Here is a 25,570-nt window from a genome sequence, read left to right as displayed (position 1 = left end):
ATTATAGAAGCCGGGGGTGGAAGGGGGAATGCATATTTAACAACGTGGATTAGATTTGATTGTTTTGAACATTTTCTTTCTCTCTCTCTCTCTCTCTTTTTAAATTTATTTACATGTATGTGCCTATCTCTGGGTGAGTATAGGTGACAGATTCCCTAGAACTGGAGTTGAAGACAGTTGTGAGCACCATATAGGTGCTAGGAATTGAACCCGGGTGCTTTGGAAGAGTCAGTGCTCTTAACCCTTGAGCCATCGCTCCACACTCCATTCTGAAGATTCTTGAAGTCAAAGCAGCTAGTGTGTGGCCCTGTCTGATCAACGACATATATTTACAATTCTTTTATTGTATTTGGTGTGTGTGTACACGTGTGTTTAGAAGCACATGCTATAGCATGGGTACAGAGGTTAGAGGACAACTTTGGGAGTCAACCTCTCCTTGTACCACAGAGTTTCAGAGATTAAATTCAGGTCATCAGGTTTGGTCAAAAGTGCATGTAACTGCTGACTCACAGGCCCTCAGTGTAGCTTCTGCTGCCCATTTTCTAACACTAACGAGGCAAAGCAGCAGCTTTGCAGGAGCAGCTATGCCAACCACAAATCCAGGGCACCTTGGGCTATGGAGAGGCTGTGGCTGAAAGGCAACCGGGAAAGGACTAAAACCCACACTTTGACCTCAAAAAAGGGGCTGTGCATAACATGTAAATTTCTAGAGCTGAATCATGTCCAAGTGGGACTAAAGAGCAGTCACCGAGTGTGTCAGCCGTTATAACACATACACACAAATTACCGTGAAAATGCGTCATTAAAAAGGTGGTACTGACATCAGTCTTGCAAATAAATATATTTGCTAACTCACAAAATGTCAGCTACTAATACCTCCATGCCACAGGAGAAACCCTCATACTTTGCTCTCCTAGGAGTACATCATTAATTGCCCTCAGCATGTGCGAGTGGCTATTCACAAGTTAACTTTATAGCAATGTTTAATTGGATGAATAGAACAATGTTGTGCTAATGAGGGTCAAATTGCCACCAGATGTTACCTCTTTTTTTTTTTCCTTTTTAAAATAAACACAGCTGTGTACATGTGTGCACAGGCAATATAGAATAGTGAGAAAAAAAATGGTTCTAAGAGAACACTTAATAGGCAATAAAGGAGAGAAAAATGTAGGGCTTAATGCATTTCCACCCCACCTTTCATTTTTATTTCACACACATGAAAACACACTGGTTTGTTTGAGTATGTGGCACATGAGACATCACTTCTAAAGATCGCTTATGAAATGAGAACTTTCCCCCAGGGGGCGCACAGGAGTGAGGGAGGCTGCTGGGGAGGCATCAACAACCTGGCTGTTTTGCGAGGTCTTCCTTGAGGAGGCCCAGGAACCGGCTCGGAGCCTTCCAATCTCCAGCTGCACAAGGCCCTGGACGCACTTGGGAAGACAAGAAAAGACGGAAGTGAAACACAGCAGCATCTATGATCTAAAACACCAAAGCAGGGCCTGCAGTCATCACTGTGGCCAAGGCATGCTGGAGGGTAACTAGGCCAACGGGCAAGAGGAGAGCCAGTCATCCAAAACCCAATCAAAACAGGAACTATGCATCTTCATCCACGGCCCTTCAAATGCATTGCATAGATTTGATACCAATCTGCCTTTCTTCCCTTCCTTCTCCCTTCTGATGAAAGTGTTTGGAAAGAACACAGCAGTCAAGAGGTAAAGAGCAGAGCTGGAAATCAAACAGGAGACAGTTGACAAAGCCAGGCTCTCCTTTGCAGAGAGCCGACTGGACCAGGAACCCCGGTTATTTAAACAAACCCCATCTGTCTGTACAAGCGTCTCCAGTAGCTTTTTAGATCCACTGGTTGCAAGCAAAGGGGAAGGAGGTGCAGGCAGCAGAGCCCCTCAGCTGAGAAGTCTCGGCTGCAGACTTCCACAGCTCGCTGGTGCCCACAGTGGGGGCAACCCACCCAGAGCTGTGTGACTGTTTTCACTCGTGAAATGAAGAAACAGTCTGGGTGAGCTTTAGCGTCGCCTTCTGGCCATCAAAGCTGGGCCTGGTTAATGCAGAGGGGAGGGGTAGATCCCATGGTCTAGGAGAGCACACAGTGAGTGAGCTGGTTTACCGACAGGTGTGAGAGGTGGAACACTCAGTACCATGAGAACCTGCCTCGAAATCCCCAGGCAGGTCTTTCTGCTTGCTTAGTCAGCACAAAAGCTTTCCTTTAAATCTGTTCCTGGTCATCTGGAACAATCAGGTCTTATATTTCTAGTAAGAACAGAGCAAAAAACCTCCAACCAAGGTAGCCCTGGCCAGCTGTTGCATTGGTCACTGTAGCTAGGTGGGAAGCTGCTCAGGGACTCACCTTGAGGATGGTGGCCACTGTCTCCTGTGAGGCATGTCTCATGTCCTCTCCATTTACAGACAAGATCTGGTCTCCTTGAATCAACCTGCCATCCAGGTCTGCGGCTCCGCCTTTCACAATGTCAGATATAAACACTCCATTTCCACTCCTGTTAGGGTCACAAGCATTGTGGGATTGGCACAGTTAGCTATTAGTTACAACTGGACCTTACTTTATAAAAACTAAAGATCTAAAATCAGACATTCTAAAACCAATCTATTAAGTCCAGTGCCATCCACTAACTTTCTAAATAATAAACTTCACGTTTCAATTACGCCTACTAGTGCTATGCACTGTGCATCCATCTTTGCCTACCAAGCTTTTCTTTTTATTGGTGGTATGTATCTGTGATTCCAGCACTGTGTGTGTGTGTGTGTGTGTGTGTGTGTGTGTGTGTGTGTGTGTGATGATTTTAGTGAAGCAAAATGGAAATTTACATTTACTTTTTACCATTTTTGGTTTTTTTGAGACTGAGTTTCTTTGTGTGTAGCCCTGGCTATCCTCGAACTTGCTTTGTGGACCAGGCTGGCCTGGGGCTCACAGAGATTCGACTGCCCCTGCCTCCAGAGTGCTGGGATTAAAGGTGTGCACCACCATTTACTTTTTAACAAGGCAGGTTTGTGGCCTGGATTACAGCCCCATGGCTGACTTTTGGTGTGAGCTTTTTGGTGTGAGCATGGCCCTGGGGTGATTCCAGCACCCCACACAGAATGAGTGAGCAAGCGATTCTCCTAGAGAAGAGTAACTTCCTTTTCTTTTTTAATTAATTTATTTATTATTTATACAGTATTCTGCCTTCATGTGAGCCAGCAGGCCAGAAGAGGGCACCAGATTTCATTATAGATGGTTATGAACCACCATGTGGTTGCTGGGAATTGAACTCAGGACCTTTGGAAGAACAGCCAGTGCTCTTAACCTCTGAGCCATCTCTTTAGCCCCCTAACTTCCTTTTCTTAACAAATGAAATCACTCATGCATTATTCATGTATTTATGTTAATGTATTCACACGTTTATGTGGACATGGACATGGAGGTCAGTGGATAGCATATGGGAGGGTTGTACTTTTCTTTCAACACATGGGTCCCAGGGATCTTAGACGAGTTATCAATTTGATAGCTCCTGCCTTAACCCACTGAACCTTCTCAAAATCCCCCAACAGTTCCACCATTAATCTCTGTCCTTTTGTATTTCCTTGATTATGGCCCACCACCTCTAGTCTCCTGTGGGGCAGGCTGGCCTTGAACTTCTGATCTTCCTGCCTCCACCTCCTCAGTGCTGGCATCATAGACCTGTACTTCCAAGACTGTTTGACGGAGTGCTGAGAATCTACCCAGAGCTTCATGCTTGATAGGTAAGCAGTCTACCAACAGAGCTACGTGCCCCACCCTCTTATTTTCAGTCTTTTATTTGCTGAATAAATCTGTTTCAAAATTGAAGCACTTCAAACGTGTATATATCTTGGAGCTAGAGAGGTGGCTTAGCACTAAGAGCGTCTACTGCGCCTGCAGAGGACCTGGGTTATGGTCTCAGCACCCACACTGTAACTCCAGCCTTCTTTCTTTCTCTCTTTAACAACAGGTTCTAACTGTTGTAGCTCAGGCTGTCCTAGAACTCACTCTGTAGCCCGGGCTATCATCAAAGTTGAGGTGATTCAGCTTCCAGAGGTGTGAATTACAGTTGTGAGCTACCTTGCTTTTGTGTTATTTTCTTTTTCCAAATATACACCATGACAACTGATTTTTTTTTTTTTTAATGAAGATATGCTCCAAGCTGAAGACAGGTCACACATATGCTACCTATGTGGTCTGGAATTGGGCTATCTCCCTGTTCTACCGACCTTCATGAGCCCCTGCAGCACGTATACTATTACGGCGTATACTATTCTGTGATGCTGCATGAGCTCGCTTACAGCCAACTGTTCTCAGAGCATCAGGCAAGTGTGCTCTGTGGCTTAGGAGGACTCACGTGAGTAAGGACAAGCTGCACATAGTTTTCCATTGAGGCATGTGAATAACTACAGGTGAAGTAAACTCACTTCTTTCCTCTACACATACGAGGAGCACAAACACATTCCAAGAATAATTCGGTGTTTTGAAGAAACCAGGGTCACAAGATTCTTGTTTTCTTGGAGTTTTCTCACAAACACTCAGAATCCCCATGCTCTATTCCATCTTAGACTATGCTCTGACAATTGGAGACCTATTGATGAGGTATTGTTTTTTTTTTTTTTTTTCTATTTCTTAGTTACTGCAAAAAATGTGCAATAAATATCTCAACTTAAGAAATACATCTAATCCTTTATAATGGAAGGTTTCATGCTAAGGAGCATAACTGTTCTTTCGAACTGTACCTGCAATCCAGATGGCGACTTGGGATCACTCATCCATCTATCACCTGAGAGTAAAGGAAGCATTGTGTATGGTGGGGCACAGCAGTCATCGCAGCTGACACAGGACTGCTGTGAATTTGAGATTAGCCTAGGCTACATAGTGAGACCCTGTCTCAGCGAATAACACAACAGAACCACCATTCTCTGCCTGGGATGTTCCCAGGTAAACGGAAAGCAGCTCGGTTCTGTATGCGCAGTTGCTCTGCACCCTCATGTGTGAGAGAAACCAACAAATACTGCCCTTGGTGGCCATTCTAATCCTTCCTGCTGAGCCGAGTGCAGACTCAGCAGCCCAGCTGGGATCAGGTGTGTCCGCTGGGGCCAGCTGTATCTCAACAGGACATACCTCAGAAACCCCATCACTACTTGACAGGAGGTTTTCTTCCTCACTGTTAGATGCCTCAGTCCCATCTATTGAAGGGGAAGGCTGTCCCTGACTTGAATAGTCTGTTCTTACCTTTTCCCAACAATGCTCAGGCCCAGTCCTCGGCCAGACTTCTTCTGTAGGCCCACAAGGAACACCTCCAAGTTCTCCTCATCTCTGTACTGTGCCTCATCTCTGTATACCACCAGCCGCACCTTCTGGGGGGTCTGCCGCAGGGCTGTGATGGCTTCCTCATGGCTGCAGCTCCTCAGATCAACCCCGTTAACCTGTTAACAACAGGCATCCTGAGATGGGCAGGTTACAGCAGAGGCGTCTCAGCCTGTGCTCCTTGAGCCAACCAGTCAGAAATCTCAAGGAAGTTCTGGCATTCCCAAAGCTTGCCATATGACCATCAGGACTGTGATGGCACATAAAGACCCCACCCCACAGAAAACAGAAGATGGGCTGGTGTGCATGGTTATATATTTACACAGCTGTGAACTTTGCTGTGGAGTCAGGGGAGCTGGTGTGTGTGTGTGTGTGTGTGTGTTACTTACTTATTGAGGTTTAAAGGGAACAGCTAGAACAGTTATCAGCCCAATAGTATGTTTGGGCTCTTTGCTTGTTGGGCCTGCCATCCTTACCCTTTTTTGTTTGCTTGCTTGCTTTGCCTTGAGAGGGTCTCACTATGTAGCCCTGGCTGTCCTGGAAATGCTACGCAGACCAGGGTAGCCTCGCTCTGAGAGCTGCCACCCCTCTCTCCTGAGCACTGGTATTACGGGTTTGCACCCTTACAAATCCGGATGGCTCCTCACTCTTAATTGCTCAGATCACATCATCTTTAGAAGGGGCCCAGAAGGAAAGAAAGAACAGGTGTTTCCAACAACTTCAAAGAAGCCCTTGAAGGCTTCTCATTTGAATGTGATGGCATGGCCACAGAGAGGCCCACCACCAGAGAACACGAGATACTGGGAACAATCGGCAAAGCCACAGCTTTGCTGGTGAGTCACACGGATCTGGGTAGCTCAGAACCCCTCTGAGCCCCACATTCCGGCTTTATTATATGGAGATCACGCCCAACTTATTTTTTAAGAAAATATTTCCATAGTGCATGTAATGCCAACCCTTATGGATTTTCCCAAGCTTTATCAGTATTACTGTATAAACACTGGGTATCCTTGTAATATCTTCACATGTACATAAAGGAATTCTGGTCAAATTCATCCCTTTATTACCTTTTCTTGTCCCCACCCTCTTCCTGATCTCCATCTTTTCCAATAGTTCCGCCTTCCATTTTCATGACTTCCTCTCACCCAGACGTCATACACGAGACAGAATGTGATACTTGACTGAGTCTGGCTTATGTTGCTTACACAATGCCACCCAGTTTCATCAGTTTCCCTGCAAGTGGCATGATCCTGTTTTTCTTTATGGCAGGGTAATACCCCATTGTGTGTATATGTGGGTATACCACACTTTTTATCGGATAGGCACCAAGGCTGATTCTATGACTTGGTTATTGAGAACAATAGTACCATGAAACTGGACAAGGGGTTGCACAACCATACTCAGGAAGCTGGGGCAGAAGGACTCTCATACATCTGTGGCTGACTTAGGTTACACAGAAACACTCAGCCTCAAAGCCAACAATCAAGTGAGCGAGCAGCAACAGAGCAGTACCACAGTGAACATGCATGCGCAGGCACCTCTCCTGCCTACTGAAGAAGAATCTCCGGCTATGTGCCCACGAGTGGTCTACTTGGGTCACACAGTGCTCTTAAGTTTCTGGGAGTGCCTGCCACAGTGTGAATGTGGGGGTCGGAGGACAACTGTAGCAGCTGGTTCTCTTCGTCCACCACCAGGCCCCCGGGCCAGAACTCAGAACTCAGGTCACCAAGCTCCCTCACTTGCTGGGCCATCTCACTGGTCCAGCTGTTTGTTGGCTTTTTGTTGTTGTTGTTTTAAATAATATCTACATTAGTTACTCTTCCTGTTGTATCAAAATATCTAACATAAGAAACTCAGGGGAGGCCATAGGGAATGGCCCAACAGGACAGGGAAAGTGAGGTTCTGGAACAGCTGGGTCCATGGTGGCAGCAGCTTGTAGCTCAGTTTGTCAGATCACAAAGCAGGGCTGAGCTATAACCTGCAAAGCCTGCCTTCAGAGGTCTAGGCTCGTGAGATTGGCGCTGCATTATCAAAGTTTTCACGACCTCCCCAAACAGCTGTAGGAACCAAATGATGAAACCCATAGCGCATTCTAACCACCACAGCAGCTGTTCAGACTGGAGAGACTCTCAATGCCCGCCCCTGCCCCACCAGTACCCATTTAACACCAGAGGCTGACTCCAGGGCCTCATGTGCCCTCTCTGTCGCTAGTCTATAATCACAGATCTTTTTGCTTTGAGCTTGCTCTACCCTCCTGCCTCAGACTCCGAGCAGCTGGGATTACAGACCTACATATTTTTGATTTACAGTTTTCTGATAGCTAAAGATGTTGGGACATTTTTTTCATGAATTTGTTGCTCATTTGTACTACCAATTTTGAGATGTGTTTGTTCAATTCATTTGTGCACTTATTCACTTGAGTTCTTGTTCTTTTAGTTTGTAATTTTTTTTAGTTCTTTATATAGTCTGAGTATTAATCCTCTATTATATAAGTAGCAAAAAAAGATTTCCTTTCCCTCTGTCAGTTCTCTCTTCACTCATCATTTGTTAAGCAGAAGCTTTCTGTCAGTTCTCCACCCCCCCACCCACCCCCCATTCTGAGACAGAGTTTCTTTGTGTAGCCCTGGCTGTCCTGGAATTTGCTCTGTAGACCAGCCTGGTCTCAAATTCAGAAATCCTTCTGCATCTGCCTCTGCCTCCTGAGTGCTATGAGTAAACATGTGAGCCCCAACTGCCTGGTGTCAGTTTATTCTTTTATTTCCTAAGTTAGTGGAATCTTTTTTTTTTTTTAAGATTTATTTATTATTTATACAACATTTGCCTGTAACCAGATCTTACTAGAGATGGTTACATGCCACCATGTGGTTGCTGGGAACTGAACTCAGGACCTTTGGAAGAGCAGCGAGTATTCTTCAACTCTGAGCCATCTCTCCAGCCTGTCAGTGGAATCTTATAAAGTCATTGCCTATGCCTATTCCTCTGTTGTTTCTTCTCTTTTCCCTACTGGTTTAAGATCTTGAATTATGATTGTCTTGGTTACTTTCCTATTGGTATGATAAGGCATGACCAAGGCAACTCATAGAAGAAAGCATTTACTGGGGCTCACCGTTCCAGAGAACTAAAGTCCATGATCATGGTAGGGAGCATGGTGTAGCCCAAAGTCTTCCAAAACCCAGCATGGTCAGGCCTATCACAGCAATGATAGCCCTTTCCTTGATCCCAACCTATATCTTAGTTACTTTTCGAGTGCTGTGACAGAATACAATGACCAGGGTAACTCATAAAAGGATGAGCATATTGGCTGACAGTTTTAGGCAGTCCACAGTCATCGTGTCTGGAAGTGTGGCAGCAGGCAGGCAGGCTTGGTAGAGTAGCTGAGAGCGTTCATCTACTCCACAAGCGGGAGGCAGACAGAGAAGGCTAACTGGAAATGGCATGAGCTTTTGATACACTCCCTCCAGCAAGGCCACACCTCCTAGTCCTTCCCAAACAGTTCTACCAACTAGGGACCAAGCATTCAAATATATGAGCCCACGGGGCCATTCTCACTCAAACCAACACAATGGTATCTGATGGATTTTGAACTCATATTTTAGATATGGTGAGAAAAGGATCGAGTGAAGATCCAGTTTTTTACAAGACACCGTTTTTCCTCCAGTGTGTTTTTTTTTGTCTATAGCTGAGTATCTATTTTGTCTTGGCATTGTGTTGTTTCTGTTATTATTGTTATGGATATTTACCCATTTACTGCTGACAACAACTCTCTGAAATAGCTACTGCTATTATTACCATTTACAGATGAAGAAAACAAGGCATGGAGAGGCCAAGGAACTTTACCAAAGTCACACAGCTAACAGGTTGAGGAACAGTCAACATTTGACCCAGGCTTTTTTCCTTTCCATATAGGTGTGCAGGTGTGGGGGTGTGTGTGTGTGCGCGCGCGTGCGCTGCACATATACGTGAAGACGGGTAACACTGAGTATCTTCTTCTATTTTTCTTTCTCTACTGCATATATTGAGGCAGGCTCTCTCACTTGAACCCAGAGCTTGCCAATTTGGCTAGTCTCAGTAACCAGCTTGCTATGGGGACCCTCTGTCTCCACATCTCAAGGGCTCGTACTGCAGGCCATGCCCACCTTTGGGAGGTGAGGAGCTAAACTCCAGGCCTCACTCTTACACAGCCAGCGGTTTGCCCACTGACTCACCTCTCCAGTTCCTAACCCAGACAATCTTTCCCCTCTCGTCCTTTTACCACACAGCCTTGTAAGTTAGCCTATGAACAGGTCATTAGAGGATCTACCACAAAGAGTTAACTAACTGACATTGATTAATGAATTTCCACAAAGAAGAAACTCAGGGGCAGTAGCTTTGGACTCAAAGTTAGCCACTCCCTCCAGGCCACATCTTGGCAGTGGGCTGAACAAAGGGGAGACCAGCCCCCACATGGCCAGGCAGAGGCAAGAGCAGAAGAACTCCTGATGTGTGACTGCCACCCCTTGTTCTGACACAGCCCTATGTACCCCAGGAAGGTCACCATGTGCCCCTGTATCTGGCCCCTTCACCTGACTTGGGTGGGCTGAAGGAGATGCTGCCAGAACGGCTTTCCTCTGTGCAGGATGCCTCAATATTCCTACAGGCCACTAAAGGCTTTTGCACTGTTAGTGAATAAACCCACAGAATAAAGGGAAAGCAGTGTCTCTACGAAATGTGGGCTGAGCTGATTATTTTCCTGTGGTCCAACAGATGGCACACAAGACCACTTCTGTTAGTTAAAACACAAGGTAACCTCATGGACTGAGGGTGAACTTTGTAAGCCATTTCAAAGGCCTCAGCAAATACAAATAATGAACTCTAACATTACTAAGGCAATCTCTACCAAACTCTGGCAATAAGGAACCTGCTCAGATCAGAGTGACCTTAGCCTGGTTTCCACGGCCCGGCTGATCAAGAGGCAGCATTATGAGACAAACAGTGCACTGTGGCCTGACGCATCACTCAAGTTCCTTAGAAAAGCAGGCGTTATTCACATCATTGCTTACCGAGCTTGGGGCAGGAGGACGGGTCTCCTATCTGAGAAGGGCTCTGGGAGGCCCCACATCACATGATACATCACATCAGTAGGATGGGCATGTGGGAAGTGGATGAGCATTGCCACACTAGAGTTTGCTTACTCCTTATTTTAGTTCTCGGGGAAAGTCAGGAATTAACTCTCTGATCCCACTTAAACAGGATATAATGACAATAACATAGGGCAAGAGAAGGGAGTGGCGTAAAAAGACCCACCAGGAAGAAGACAGTCTATGTTCATCAATGTCAAAAGAATTGTTTGGTTATCTTTGGGAACAAAATCTGGCTTATCCTAATTTTGAGTTTAGGGTACTGTAAGTTCAGCGCTGGCTGTTGGTTTGACAGGGTCTAGAACCATGGGACGGGCCTCGGGATGGGCTTGTGGACACAGGATGAAGTAGGAAGCCCTACTCTAATGTGGGCAGCGGCACTCCACAGGTCCCAGATTCAGCAGGGAGGAGAAAGTGAGCCGAGCACAGCGCTCTCTGCTTCCTAAGTCTGGATGCAGGATGATCAGCCATCACTTATACCACTATGCTTCTGGCCACAGGCTGTATCTTCTGGAGCTGCAAGGCAGCTAAGCCCTTTTCTTAAGTGGCTTTTCTTCATGTACTCCGTGTGTCAATGAATAATTGGATGAGCAGGTATAATGAAATTAGGAACAGGTATCATTAAAGCTATGGCAGACCAGCTTGCAGAACACAGAGGACCCTCATGAGCAGACAATGTGCTTACAGAAGAAAGCTAGAGCCGCAGGATAAAGAGAGATAGTGATTTTTAAAGACGGTATTGAGAATTGAATCCAAGCCCTCTTCCACTAGGCCACGTGCCCAGCACTTTAAAAAAATGTTTCTTACTGGTGTGGTGGCTAACTTCTGTAAGGCAATGATTAAGAAGTAGATGCAGGGGTGCCAGGGAATGATACCACAGAATTTTATCTCTCCCCCTGGTGGCTCACTTCTGCCTTTCAAGATAAAAGGCAGGGGTATATCTATCTATCTATCTATCTATCTATCTATCTATCTATCTATCTATCTATCTATCATCTATTTATAAGGGTTGTTTTTCTATATAGTGGTAGTCCGTGTGTGCGGTGTATGGAGAGACAGCCATGGGTGCTGGGAACTGAACTCTTATATTTATGGTTGTGAGCCTAGTCTTTAATAGCTGAGCCATCTCTCCAGCAGGGGATTTGGTAAGCAATAACACAGACTAAAAAAAAAAAAAAATCAAGCTGCAATAGAATATATCCTGTCTGACAATAATATGATAGAACTATAAGTGGTACTTTTTTTTTCCACTAAAAAATATTTTCTCTGAGATAGGTAAACAGTGTCATGATTATAAACCAGTGAGTTGTTCAATGAACACTGAAAAAGAGGAGGATATGACATATGCTTTGTTCCACAGGAGAAAAATCACTGAGGGAATAGTCGAATAAAAGGTAGACAATTTGCCCTTATGGACCAACGTCAATCATGCAGTGTTAAAATGTGCAGTTCAGGATCAGGTACCTCTAATATCTGGTCCCCAGCCCACAGTCTTCCATCTCTGGCTGCTGCGCCTTCTTCATAGACTTCGTGGATAACTATAGCATCCTATAAAGCAAACAAAACAAAGCAAAAATTCCATTAATTCTCAACAACCAGAAACAATCTTAAGCTAGCATCCAGATAATGGGCAGTAACCCACAATTGGCAATTTGCTAATGATGTTTACTTTGCTTGATGTAAATGTAAGTAAGAAGCACGGTTGTAGGCTTTAGAAGTATAGTTATGCTTCCCAAAGATGATTATTTCACGCCTTTAGGACAGGATTTGCTTCAGATTCCTTGTGAAACGTCACTCATGTTTTCACACTGCTGCTGTGTTCAGACGTGAGGTGAACCCTGCATCATTTACTTTTTACTGGTAATTTTAAACATGGTTTCAGGTATTTATTAGAGCTCAAGGGTTCAGTCAGGCCTCATTACTTATGCAATGAAAGAAAAGAACGTAGTGAAATGAGCTAGTGCTGAAGGACAAAGCAGGGGATCGGAGGGAGCACTCAGAAACCAAAGCACAAGTCGGCTGGGCACTGGGAACTTTTTTGAACTTAACATGCTAGGCCAAAAATGTAGGACACGATCTATGGCAGATAACCTTTGGTTGAAAAACGTATCTTCATTAATTAATTAAAAATAATTTGCATTTCTTCATAGTAATACTCTCATTTTTTGTTTCCTTCCCTTTATTTTTTATCTGATTGTTTTTCATATATTTTGGTTATATTTTCCCTCTCTCTCAACTCCTCTCAGGTCTTCCCTACCTCCTTACTCACCTCATTTCCTGTTATTTTTCTCCAACCCCCCCCCCCAAAAAAAAAACCCAAAATAAAAATCATTAAAGACAAAAAATACTAAAACCAAACAAAAACACAACAAAAACCAAGCAAGCTCGACAGCACGGAGTCTGTTCTGTGCTGCCCAGCTCTTCCTGAGAATGGGGCCTGCCTTGGAATGTGGATGTCAGCCCCGGTGTCACCCCACCGGAGAGAAATACTTATCCCTTCCCAGCAGCTATCAAATGCAAACAACTCCTTGGTTAGGTGTCTACTGCCCTTTTTCATGCTGATATTTTGTCTGTTTTGAACTTGTGCAGGTCTTGTGTACGCTGTTGTAGTTTCTGTGAGTTCATATGTGCATGAGACTGGTTATTTCTGGAAGATTAGCCCTGTTAGGTCTGGAAGACACTCTTTCCTTGGAGTCATCTACCACTTCAGGTTCTTAAAACCTTTCCATCTCCTCCTTCACATAGATCTCCAAGCCTCGAGGAGAGAGTTCTGATGGAGACATCCTATTTAGGACTGAGTGTTTTAAAGTCTCTTACTCTCTGTACATCTATCCACTCCCATGTTCTTGACAGCTTTAAGAGTGTCAGGAAGGTTCCATTTCATAGACTGGTCCTTAAATCTAATAAAAAGGAGCTGACTACTACCACAACATTTGTGCCAGTATTGTACCAGTATATCTTGCAGGTGAGTCACTGCTGTAGACCTCAGGTTTGTAGCTGGTGACAGTGATGATTAATTTTTCTCTTCCAGTAGTATGTAAAGTACTTTCTATCGCCACAAACACTAGTCAGTAGGGTGAACTTCTAGTTGGGCACCAGCTTGATTGCTTCATGTTTGACGATTTCAGCAATAGGACCTTATTGTTTGGTTGTGGAGGGTAAGCAATAGCTTTGGGAATAGCCTGAGATGTTCAGTGGCGGTGGTCTATAGGACCATTCTGGTTAATTCAACAAGATACAATCCGTTCCTGGCACTGGAGATTTTACTTGATGGTATAAAGTATCCAGTTGGGGCATTATTCCTCTCATTATATAATGACTTTATTTAAATTCCTTTCATAGGATCAGGCATGGTATTCCACATCTTTAATCCCAGTACTTGAGAGGCAGAGGCAAGCAGATCTCTGTAAGTCTGAATCCTACAGAGCCATTTCCAGGCCAGTGAGGGTTATGTAGTGAGACCCTGTCTCAAAAAGCCTAAACTCCCTTCCTTTCATGTTAGTTGTTCCTCCCCTGTTCCCTCCTTTACCCTGTTCTTACATTCACCTCTTCATTTAATCCTATTTTAGTTTCCTCCTTATCTCTTTATAACACTATATTCTATTTCCCCTTTCTTAGAAAATCCTTTTCTTTTCTCTAGTCTCTTACTAGCTAACTAACCTCTGTGGTTAGAATAACCTCTGAGGTTATTCTGATATCTAGCTAGATATCAGAAATATATCAGAAAGCTACATTCTGAAATATAACTAAAGCTTAAAATTATATTCACATATAAAAGAAAACATACAATACTTGTCTTTTTGGGTGTGGTTTACTTCATTCAGAATGAGTATTTCTAGCTCCATCCATTTACCTGACATCTTCATAATTTCATTTTTCTTTTCTCTTCTCTTCTCTTTTCTTTTCTTTATTTTTGTGATACAAAGTCTCATTCAGTAGCCCATGCTGTCCTTGAATTCACTTTAAGTCTGGTAGAATTCTACATTCAACTCATCTGGCCCTGAGAAATTTCAGTTGAAATATTTTTAATTACTGCTTCTATTTAACTTGGGAGTATAGGTCTGTTAAAGTTATTTATTTCACCTTGAATAATTTCACCTTTTTAATCACCATGAAAATTAACATCCATTTGAAGTATTCACACGACACCTCAGACGTCATGACAGAGAAACAGAAGATGTCTCCCACCTGGACTCCAAGCCCCACAGTCCAGTGAAAAACACAAACTCAGTGATTACACATTTGGTAAGACTATTCTGAAGTTCTTAAACTTAGTTTGTTCACATTATTTCTCTACTTCAAGCCTTTAAATTCCTGGTCTCAGGGAACCTACAGTAGAAATGGAGGCTATTAGAATTTATGGAATATCTTTTTGTGTTTGAGAAACTGAAGGGCATTAACAGACTGCGTCAAGTGGACCATGATGCTGTCTTGGGGGGGGGGGGACTGCAGGGAGAGGTAAGAGGCTTTGTCTCCAGGTCCCACAATCAGGATCTACCCCCTGAGCTGCCCAGAATCCTCCATCCTCTGTCTAAGGCATACACATGTGGGTTAAGATCCTGTAGATAACAACAAGGCAGACATTCTAGGGCAAAATCCAGGCAGGAAAAAAAAAATCTCAGGGATCTGGGGATATGGATCAGTGGTTAAGAGCACTGGCTGTTCTTCCAGAGGACCCAGATTCCATTCTCAGTACCCACCTGGCAGCTAATAACCACCTATGGCTCCAGTTTAAGGGGATCTGATACCCTCATCTGGACTCTTTATGTACTAGGCTTGTACATGGTATACAAACATCCATGTAGGCAAAACACCTATGCACACAACATGAAATTTAAAAAAGGAAGAATTGCTGGAGAGATGGCTCAGAGAGGTTAAGCGCACTGGCTGCCCTTCCTAAAGGTCCTGAATTCAACTCCCAGCAACCACATGGTGGCTCACAACCATCTAAAATGAGATCTGGTGCCCTCCTGCAGGCATACATGTAGGCAGAACACTGTATACATAATCACTAACTAACTAACTAACTAACTAACTAACTAACTAACTAACTAACTAACTAACTAACTAACTAAACAAACAAAAAAATCTTTAAAAAATACACTAAAAAAGGAAGAATCTCAGCCATACTTCTGTAGTAAGCACAGGTCTGTAAGATGCAAGACATTTGGACTTGTAGAAATCACAAAAGCCTCAGCAAGTGGGGGTTTTGGGTGGACTGAGAGAATTGGCAAGGGTCTTATCAGTTTTGATGCGTTTTGTTATGAACACAGAGCTCCTAAACCTCCAAAAGGGCTGAGTTAAATGTTGCCTTAGACCCAAGGAGCCTTTGGCATTAAACTCACAAAAAGAAAAGAAGAGAGGAAATGTATGTAAGCAATTTCCTACCTCCTTTACCTCTTCCCTCTGTTCCCCACCCCACCTCCTTACTTCTCTCCCCCTCCTCCTTTTCCTTCTTTCCTTCTTTCCTTCCTTCTCCCTCTCTTTCCCTTCCTTCCTTCCTTCCTTCCTTCTCCCTCTCTTTCCCTTCCTTCCTTCCTCCCTCCCTCCCTTCCTTCTCCCCCTCCCTCCCTCCCTCCCTCCCCTTCCTCCCTCCCTCCCTCCCTCCCTCCCTTCCTTCCTTCCTTCCTTCCTTCCTTCCTTCCTTCCTTCCTTCCTTCCTTCCTTCCTTCCTTCCTTCCTCTCTCCCTCCCTTCCTTCTTGTACAACTCTCACTATCTGGCCTGGAACTCATTTTGCCCTGTACTTACAGAGATCTTGCCTTTACCTCTGTTTTGAGTGCTGGGATTCAAGGTATGAGCCACCATGCCCAGGCTTTATTTTTGTGATACAAAGTCTCATTCAGTAGCCCATGCTGGCCTTGAATTCACTGCACTGAATTACTGCACCCTGGTTTTAAAAATGTGTGCCACCATGCCAGGCTTAAACCTACTTTCCTTAAAAATAAATAAATAAATCCAATACAAGTTCTTAAGGAAGAGAAGCAACAATGTTTTAAGTCTATAATCAACACAAAGCACCTTAGGGCACTTGAATTTCATTATGATACAGTTCTGAAAACACTCTTCACTGTAACAATTACAGGCAGCTCCAAGAGGTGGGCAAAGGTGCCTTGACCTGTCTGCATTTCAGATCCTGCAGCAGCAATGGACTTTAACTCTGACTAATGAAATGTCTACATCCAGGGGATATATTTATTGCCAAGACTTTTTATTCTGCTTCTGGGGAATGAGTTTGAGAAGACAGACTGAGCAGGTGGCCTGAGGTGATCTCAAAACACTACGAAATCACACCAAGGGTCATGTGGACCACGGTTGTGCAGGCAGGCTCAAGGGAGCCCAGATGGTGTCTTCATATTCAAAAGGGAGGCAAAGAGCCATTAACTTCTCATTCTATAAAGTTGCCCAGGCCTCTTTAAAAAGCGGTGCTGAGAAAAATGGATGTGTACAGGAAGAAACCAGATCTTTATTTTTCATCTGTACAAAAATCAGCTCAAATGGACCAAAGACTTTAGTGTAGACATAAAGCTTGACACTGGTAGGGGGGAAGGGAAATACTACCTGCTAACAGGCATTGGGCAAGGGATGCCTACACAGGAAAATAAATTTCTTGCATGGACATAAATGCAAAAATCAGTGAGCAGCATCTCACAGAACTGAAAGCTTCTACAAGGCAAAGCAAACACTAAATGAGTGAAGAATTAGCCTACAAGAATGGGAGAAAAGGGGGTTGGGGATTTAGCTCAGTGGTAGAGCGCTTGCCTAGCAAGGGCAAGGCCCTGGGTTCGGTCCTCAGCTCTGGAAAAAAAAAAAAAAGAATGGGAGAAAAATCTTTGCCAGCCATGTGCTTGAAAGAGGCTAATATCTAGAATATACAAAGTGCTGAAAAGCAAAGGAACAACCTCATAGAGCAACAAGAAAACGAACAACCAAATCAATAAAATGGGCTCATGAATGACTGGACAATTCTCAAAGGAGGAAATACAAATGACCATTAAACATGAAAAATATTCAACCCCATTAGACATAGGAGAAATGCCAACCAAAACGATACTGTGATTCCATCTCATCCCAGTTAAAATGGTAGTTGTCAAGAAAGCACCAAAAATGATGGCGATGAAACGAAAAGAAGGAATCTTCTACACTGCTCATGGGACTGTAAACTAGCCAAAATCTCCATGGAAATCAGTGTGGAGGTTTCTCAAACACCCTTGGGTTTTTACCCAAATGCCTCAAAGTCAATGGATCACAGAGATTACTGAATTGAAAAGAAGGTGGATTTTGTTTTTGTTTTTTATTTGGAACTTCAGGGTAGGCAAGTAGAGGAAAGACGATGCTGGATCAGGGCATTTCAAGGTTCTACTTAACAACCTTATAGTAAAGTGTTTTTTTTTTTTTTTTTTTTTTTGGCCTTTGGAAAAGTATGATTAGATGAAAACAATGGGCCATAATGTGGAGCTGACTTGTATTAATTTACGTAAGAACATGGTGGCTTCTTGTCTCATTGGCTGCCCTCCTGGCCCCATTTCCCGTTTGCGCAGGTAATGAAGGTTGTTCTACCTGGTATCCTCAGACTAACAACTTCTTCAAATCTTTTTAGTCACTATACAAGACAATGTTTCTTTACATTTCCATACCCACTAGTTGTGTTGTTTGCTCCTCTCTCTTGCTTGTGTCCCTCTTCCCCTGAATAGTCTCTGTTTTATTCTCCTCTAGCTCCACATGAAAACACGTGGTAATTGGCTTCTCTCCATTATCCTATCTTACTCCCTATTTTCCTTCCCTCTAGACTCTCTCCTTCTTCCACACAGTCTGTCTTCTATTAACATATATGCTATGTATGTATGTCCGTACATACATACATAGTTGTACCTGTGAGACAACATATGATCTTAATACCAACAGTTTCTGGTATTCATCTATTGTGGAATTAGCCTATCGGTCATGTCCATGTGGGTATCTACTGGCTTGGTCTGAGAAGATGTCTTAGAGGGCAACAATAGAAGGTGGGTCTCTGGATTAGGCCTTCTCTGTTCAAAGATGAGCCCTGCTATGATGAGATGAGCCATGGACCAGGGGAAAGTCCTGGAACTGCAACAGTATTATCCTCATATATGGCTGACTGCCAAGTGTCAGCACAAAGCACAAGTAAGAGACTAAGTTCTCTGGTTACTAGTGGGCGAACACCTATGCACCAGAGATGCCACTCACCTGCCAGCTGTGCCACTCAGTCTTCCTAATGGCTGAACAACCTAGCAGTTGGTCCTGCTTGAAGAAGAACAAGTGCAGGCTTCAGCTAGAATAGGTCTTTGCAGCTTCTGACAGGAAAGATGAAAGCCTGGGCTCCTGCTGTGTGACTCATCTGTTTCAATAGTTTACTGTATTTTCTACAAAGACTAGGATTTTCCATATGATCAGTTCCGTGGAAAGGCTGTTGCCTCAGTTCCACAGCAAAAACCTTGAGTGGATCATTTTACAGAGCGTGAAGAAAAGATGACATGTGACAGGAAAGAAGCCTTGGGCCTAATGAGGCGATGATGGTCTATTGATCTCAGTAGCAGGAGGTCAGCTCCACACTGCAACCAGCATTGCCCCTTCCTCCCATCTAACAAGCAACTCCTTTAACTCTTACTGCCTCCCCCCCTCCTGCCTTTACCCTTCCAGAGCTGTTTCTGGGTGCTTTTTTTCCTTTGCTACAGGGCAGGATAATATAACTGATGGCACATTATATCCTGCTGATAAGTTGATGCTTAAGTGCATATTGAGATATTTATATGTGTTTGGAAAATATGAAGGGCTTCAAGTGTTGAAAGGTCTCGCTCAGTTTTGCCTGGTAACTCCTTCCTTTCATGATGTTCTCTCCTTGGATCAACCAAGAGTCATACTGCCTGTGACTCATCCCTCATAGGCCATATAACATCCCCTGCATCTATCAGCACATCACAGCCATGTGACCTTATCGCCATCCTCCCTTTCCTGATGCTTCTCTTCAGGACTGGGTCTGCTTCCAGATCATCTTTGTGTCCTGGTGCTGACTAGAAGCAAGTACTCAATACATGCGTTCTTCAGTGTATATCAAGAAAACATCGGCGATAGGGAAAAAAAAAAGTTCAAGATGACTCTGAATGAGGAGGTGGGTAAGGTTACTCTGTCTTAATTTTATTTCAACCCAACCTTCGCGTGGCAAACCATTAACAATACGAAAACAAAACATTCAACAGAAAATGGATGTGAAAGCCATATGAATTCCCGGAGAATTTATGTTAGCTCAGAGAACCATTTAAAGGAGCCAAGCACGAGAGAGACTTAATTATCACCGAGCTCCACAAAATTCCCAAATTCCTCCAAGGGGATTAAAGTCTGAATTGCTGGAAAAGAATTTGATAACATGTAATAATAGAACCTTAGACAGAAGCAAAGTCACTGCACACTACAGCCCATCAATCAAATTTTCTTTACTGTTCAAGCTGCCAACAAGTAGATAAAGTAACTCATAAACACACCAATCACTCAGCAAAAGGCAATTTTATCGTTGTCACAATAGGCCCATAACACTTAAGGAAGCCATGTGTTAGAAAAATTAAGTAATGTCTTTTGTGGGCTGAAGGAGTTTAAAAAGCTCTACATGTGGGTAAGCTGTTCTAGATGAATGAGATTTTTATAGTTAATACTTGTAGATATTCAGTAGATTTTAATAAGAATTTTAGGACAAAAATTTGATTGGGAACTCCATGGTTGGTAGTTATGAAGGTCTGTGTCTACACAGCTTTGTTTCCTACCTTGGGCATGCTTTAAGTGGCTTGGATTGCCCTGGAAGGAAAGCCAGTCTTTGCCACACTCATAAAATCTTCCAACCACACTCTCCCACGAGAACTCCTAAGGGATGTTTTAACCACAGAAAAGTTCCACATTAAATTTTATATTTAAGATGGAAAACATTTATCAGTATTCCAAAAAAAAAAAAAAAAAAAAAAAAAAAAAAAAAAAAAAAAAAAAAAAGTACCAGATCTTGCTACCCTGCCTTAAGGGAAAAACTGTTCCTAATGAGAAAGACCCATGAGGAATGAAAGCAGTATTAAATATATTGTGTATTAACTGGGCATTTCTTTCTTCTGAAAGAAATGATGGCTCGGACTTCTGTCAACCATGCTGCTTTCGAAGATGACTTGATAGAGTTCTGAGCTCTGACTGCTAAGAGCTCACAGCAGATTTCTGAAAAATCCGAGAAAGCACTCACTGCAATGCACTGGGCTCTCAGTTGAAGGGCCAAGCCAACAAGGGAGCCTAAAGTGAGGTCAGTAAGAGCCAAAACTAGATTCAAATCTTCACTGAAAACACAGCACCGAACAAACTAGATTCAAATCTTCACTGAAAACACAGCACCAAACTTAACTGACTATAAAAGGTTCAGTTAACCTGGTAGAGTTTATCTCATTTTGAGCAAAACTGCAAGCTCAAGCCATATCTATTTAAATACAAAGAACACGGTTCTAATGATTCTTCTTAAAACTCAGATTCTTTGAGTCAGTCTCGTCTCTGTCTCTGTCTCTCTCTCTCGTGTGTGTGTGTGTGTGTGTGTGTGTGTGTGTGTGTGTGAACCCAGGGCCTCATGTATACAAGGTAACCCAGTGCTCTACAACCGAGCTGTGTTTCCATCTTTTTAGCCTAGTACTTTAGGAAGAAAGCTTTTCAATCACACTTCAATTAGAATTTGATCTGGAAAATAATAAAGCGCAGCAATGTGTGGGAGGATTCAGACTGGGAGTTTGAGGAGTGAGGTTTCTTGACATTCTGCACGGAGCTTACTTAATTTTCATTGTTTATGACACTTAACAATGACAGTGTAACATTTAATTCAACCACATGACATTTAATGTCATCCTAGCTTTAAAATTCCCTCTTTCTCCCCACACATTCAAATAAAATGTTTACTAATAACAAGGGCCCCCAAATACAGACAACTAAGTTTCAGTGGTACATAATAGTAACTAAAGGGAGGAAGGTATGTCAACAGTCTATATGCAAGACTTTGAGAAATGCCAACATTTCTACTTTTCCTGTTACCATGGAAATTCCTCTGTATAAACTGTTGCTTTTTTTCTTTGTGAAACATAACATTTTATTAGTTTTTTGAGTGTTTCACACATGTACAGTATATTTAGAACACAACTACCACCTTTTCTCCCCCTGATCCACTTGCCTTCATTGCCTTTTTTCAAGAAAGATTATGATACAAGGAAATTTCAGTTTCTTCTTTCTCCAGTAGCTGTGCGTTCTCTTTCCAGCACTAATAATGAACTGCATAAACTGCCCTGGTGATGAGGGCCTCTAATCCCAGCTACTTGGGAGGCTGAGGCAGGAAGATGCTAAAATAGCCTGCCTGTACTGCAGAGTGGGCAACTTAGTGAGGTCCAGCTTCTAAATAAGGAAGCAGAAAGATTGCAAACAAAGGTATAATTCAGAAAAGGCTTAAGATGACATGAACTTCTTATCCTGCCATCCCAGCAAAAACTCTGCTCTTGTGATACAGGGCGCTTGGCATTACTTCATTGATGAATGAAACATGAACGAGTAAGAGGGGACTTAGTTCTAGTACCTCGTGAGATCATTACTGACTGAAGTCAAAACGAAGCCAACAGATGCCTTACTTTTAAACCACCAAACAGTCTCAAGGTCAAGCATTTATTAAATGTATTCCTTTTATATAAGTCAACAGAGTATGTAGAACAAATATAGTATTTGCCAAATTGATATCATCACTGCTTGCCAGTTCCACAGACTGAATAGTTTGAATGCAACTGATACCATTAGTTACACTGTTAGTTGCATTCACACACACACACACACACACACACACACACACACACACACACTTTCAGGGGCTACAAACTTTTGTACTATTTACCAAGTAATTAATATATGAAATGAAAGTCACAGCCATAAAAGTTACCACAAGAACTGCTGTGAGAGCTTACAAACACGTTAGACTCTAATATTGTGATGAGCTTTCTCTTAAGCTCAAAACTAAAGTTTCTATTTACCTAAAATTGACTTCTTGTGCCAAGCCTGATTTAATAAAAAAAGTTGTTATTCATAAACGTGAATATATTGTTCACACCAAAATACAGATTTATTGAAGGAAATGGGATAATATTTGCATTATATTTTTGTTCATCATACTTCTTTATTTTATTTTGAGATCTCTTCACTCCAAAACTTCCTTTCCACTTTCCTTCAAAACCATGGCTTCTTTTTTTTCATTAATTGTTATTGTGTGCATATATGTATACGCATTATATTTTATAAGTCCCCACAGTTCCATTTGTTCCTTATTTATTGAAATTGTATTCAGTCTGCATAATATTATTGCCTGCAGTCACATTCTTACAGCCTGAATCCAGGGTTCTATTCGTTAACATTCTTCCAATGTGATTCATAGAGTTTTTGTAAACTCTGCTTGACTTTAAAATAAAACTAAGGTTAAAAATAAAGATTTGTATAAAAATATATGACTTAAGCAATAATGATGAAAGGAGCTGGGCTTTGGGGATTACATGCCAAAGCAAACCAGCTCCTCGTGAGATAGACTATGCAGAGTTCATATGAAGGGGACAGCAAACAATCAATGTAAAATAGCTTCTACTCTATTTACTTTAAAAACACCCATGAGTTTAAATTACTGTAGTCCTACTTTCAAACTGTCAAAGCAGTAATAAATAAGTGAGAGAATAGAATATGATGGGGGTCAAATGGGTTTCTTCAGAATAGATATGGCTGTGGCAAAAGATGTTCTCCATTTAACTTCTTAGTAAGGAAACTTTGCCACATAATGTCCAAATTCCTGGGGCCTTCTGCCTTGGTGTCTTTGTAATGTATAATGCATCTGCCTTACACAACTGGGTAATAGAGATGGATTAAATTGGTGGTCTATCTATGTTTAGTAATAAACTAGATTATTAGGACATGCTGTGGCTTAGTGGTAAAGCGCATGTGTAGGTGTACAAATCCTTCCATTCAGCTCTTAGCATATAAATAGATACATCAAGCATCAAGTGGAAAAAAAAAAAAGAAAAATTGAAACTTGAATAGAAATGATAAAATTCAAGATCTGATAGTTCAAAGCCTTTTACAATTAAGACTATCTACTTTTTTTTAAAGAGGGAAAATGGAAGGAACTGGGAAATGTTATTCAATGTGAGACCACCTAGGCCCAGAAAGTTCATAATTTCCTCATATGAAGATCCTAGCTCCAAAATTTGAGAACTGTGTAATTGCTTCACTTGGAGTGTCTGTAAAAGTCAGGAAGACAGACGAGGTTCATAAGAGAGGAGAGGGGATGAGGCCTCAGTGGAAAGTGGGATGGGACAGGGGATGGCAGAGGGAATGGGGAAGATGAGAGGGTAGGAAGCAGATTACCCATAATTAAGAATACATGAAAAAGTCTTAGGGAAATCCATTAAGTTGTAAAAATACAACTTAAAAAAACAAAGCGTTTACATGCAGGCATTCTTATGGTGGACAATGCTGTTTCTAGAAGGCTTGGGTTACTAAGTGAAAATCTCATCGCCAGGCTAGAAAGCGGTCCTTCTTCAAGAGAGTGGTCAGGGAGGCCGCATAGGCACACAGAACAATGCAGAGTATGGCCACTGTTCTTGGCTGCACAGCATAACTGGATGTTAAGATCCTATTGCTGGACACTGCACACTTTGGTTTCTGGGCACAGAGAGCCATGGTGGAACTCACCAGAAAATGTCTGCCCTGCTGGCTAGCTTACAGGGCTTCGAGAGGTGCTAGGGTGGCTGCTGGGGAGGACAGGCGTTAGTGGCTTTATCCACTGCTAAACACCACAAGCTACAATATGCTCGCTACAGTCTGTCTATGGGTACGGTAGTTATGGGAGTGACTAATATTTTTCTCCTTCCTTCCTTTTCTTTTTATTAATTACAGTTTATTCACTTTGTATCCCCCTGTAGCTCCCTCCCTCTACCCCTCCCAATCCTATCTTCCTTCCCCCTTCTCCACCCATGCCCCTCCCCAAGTCCACTGATAGGGAAGTCCTCCTCTCCTTCCTTCTGATCCTAGTCTATCAGGAGTGGCTGCATTGTCTTCCTCTGTGGCCTGGTAAGGCTACTCCTCCCTCAGGGGGAGGAGACCAAAGAGCAGGCCAATCAGTTCCTGTCAGAGACAGTCCCTGCCTTCCTTCCTTTTTTGTTTTTTTCACAGATTCACGGCCTGCCTCATAGGATGGGTTAGTTCCTAATACTGTAAACTTGGTTAAAAGCCCATGGCTATCGAGGTCATGGGCTCTGAAAGGGTGAGTGGAGCAAGACCTTTTACTGTTATTTTTTGATAAACAGTCATGCTGTCAAAACGTCTTTTAACTTCATCAGGCAGCAATTAATGCAGCAACTCACCATCAGTCAATGAGTTGAGAAGAAAGTGACAGCTAAATGCTCAGCCCTATGTGGGACCACTATATCACCACCCTCTTGACCTAGGCCCAGGGAACATTCCAGAAGATGGGGTAGAAAGCGTGTGAGCTGGAGGACAGGGGGTGCTGTGAAGTCATCAGCATTTGCCATGGCCATCATAGCCATGGACTGACCCCCGCTGTGGCCATACCAGATCAAGCCAGTGAACACTACAGCACAGACTGAGAAGGGGCTCACAGGACCTTGTCCTTAGCTAAGGAGGTCCTGGGGCAGGAAGGCCCGCTTTTCTTTCTTAAAGTCTTCAAAACTGTGTGTGTGTGTGTGTGTGTGTGTGTGTGTGTGTGTGTGTGAACAGCAACAGAAGAGGGCACTGTATTCCCGAGGGCTGGAGTTGAAGGTATCTGTAAGCTACCCAATGTGGGCGCTGGGAACTGAATTCTAGTCCTTTACAAGAGCAGCTAGTTCTCTCAACCTCTGAGCCATCTTTTTGTACTAGAGAGACATTCTTCTCCAGAAGTACGGTTGCTAGTGGAGTTCCCATGCTCAAGTGGATGGCTCCATACCCATGCACACACAGGAAGCACTAACCAGGCTCAGTGGGTTACAAAAGAAAAGGACATGAAGATAGGAGGGCTCATATAGGGTAGGATCTGTCAAAGTGGGGACTGAGGGATGAATATGATTGAGATACTCTGT

The 25,570-nt window shown here is 43.0% G+C and overlaps 1 protein-coding gene across 2 annotated transcripts in view; it reads right to left on the bottom strand.

Moving 5' to 3' along the window:
* The window catches only part of Patj (PATJ crumbs cell polarity complex component), a 307,127-nt gene that overhangs the window by 35,957 nt on the left and 245,600 nt on the right, over positions 1-25,570 (bottom strand). For both annotated transcript variants that reach the window (XM_055628777.1, XM_055628778.1), the window contains exons 35-38: positions 11,908-11,991; positions 5,252-5,445; positions 2,366-2,513; positions 1,347-1,433 (exon numbers count right to left, since the gene is read on the bottom strand). In XM_055628777.1, the coding sequence (XP_055484752.1) occupies positions 1,347-1,433; positions 2,366-2,513; positions 5,252-5,445; positions 11,908-11,991 (513 nt within the window). The remainder of the gene's footprint in view (positions 1-1,346; positions 1,434-2,365; positions 2,514-5,251; positions 5,446-11,907; positions 11,992-25,570) is intronic.

Source organism: Psammomys obesus, unplaced genomic scaffold (genome assembly GCF_907164565.1).
Source record: "Psammomys obesus unplaced genomic scaffold, mPsaObe1.curated_primary_1811, whole genome shotgun sequence".
NCBI lineage: Eukaryota > Metazoa > Chordata > Mammalia > Rodentia > Muridae > Psammomys > Psammomys obesus.
Note: the sequence above shows the minus strand (reverse complement) of the source record. Positions and strands in the feature narration are given on the sequence as shown.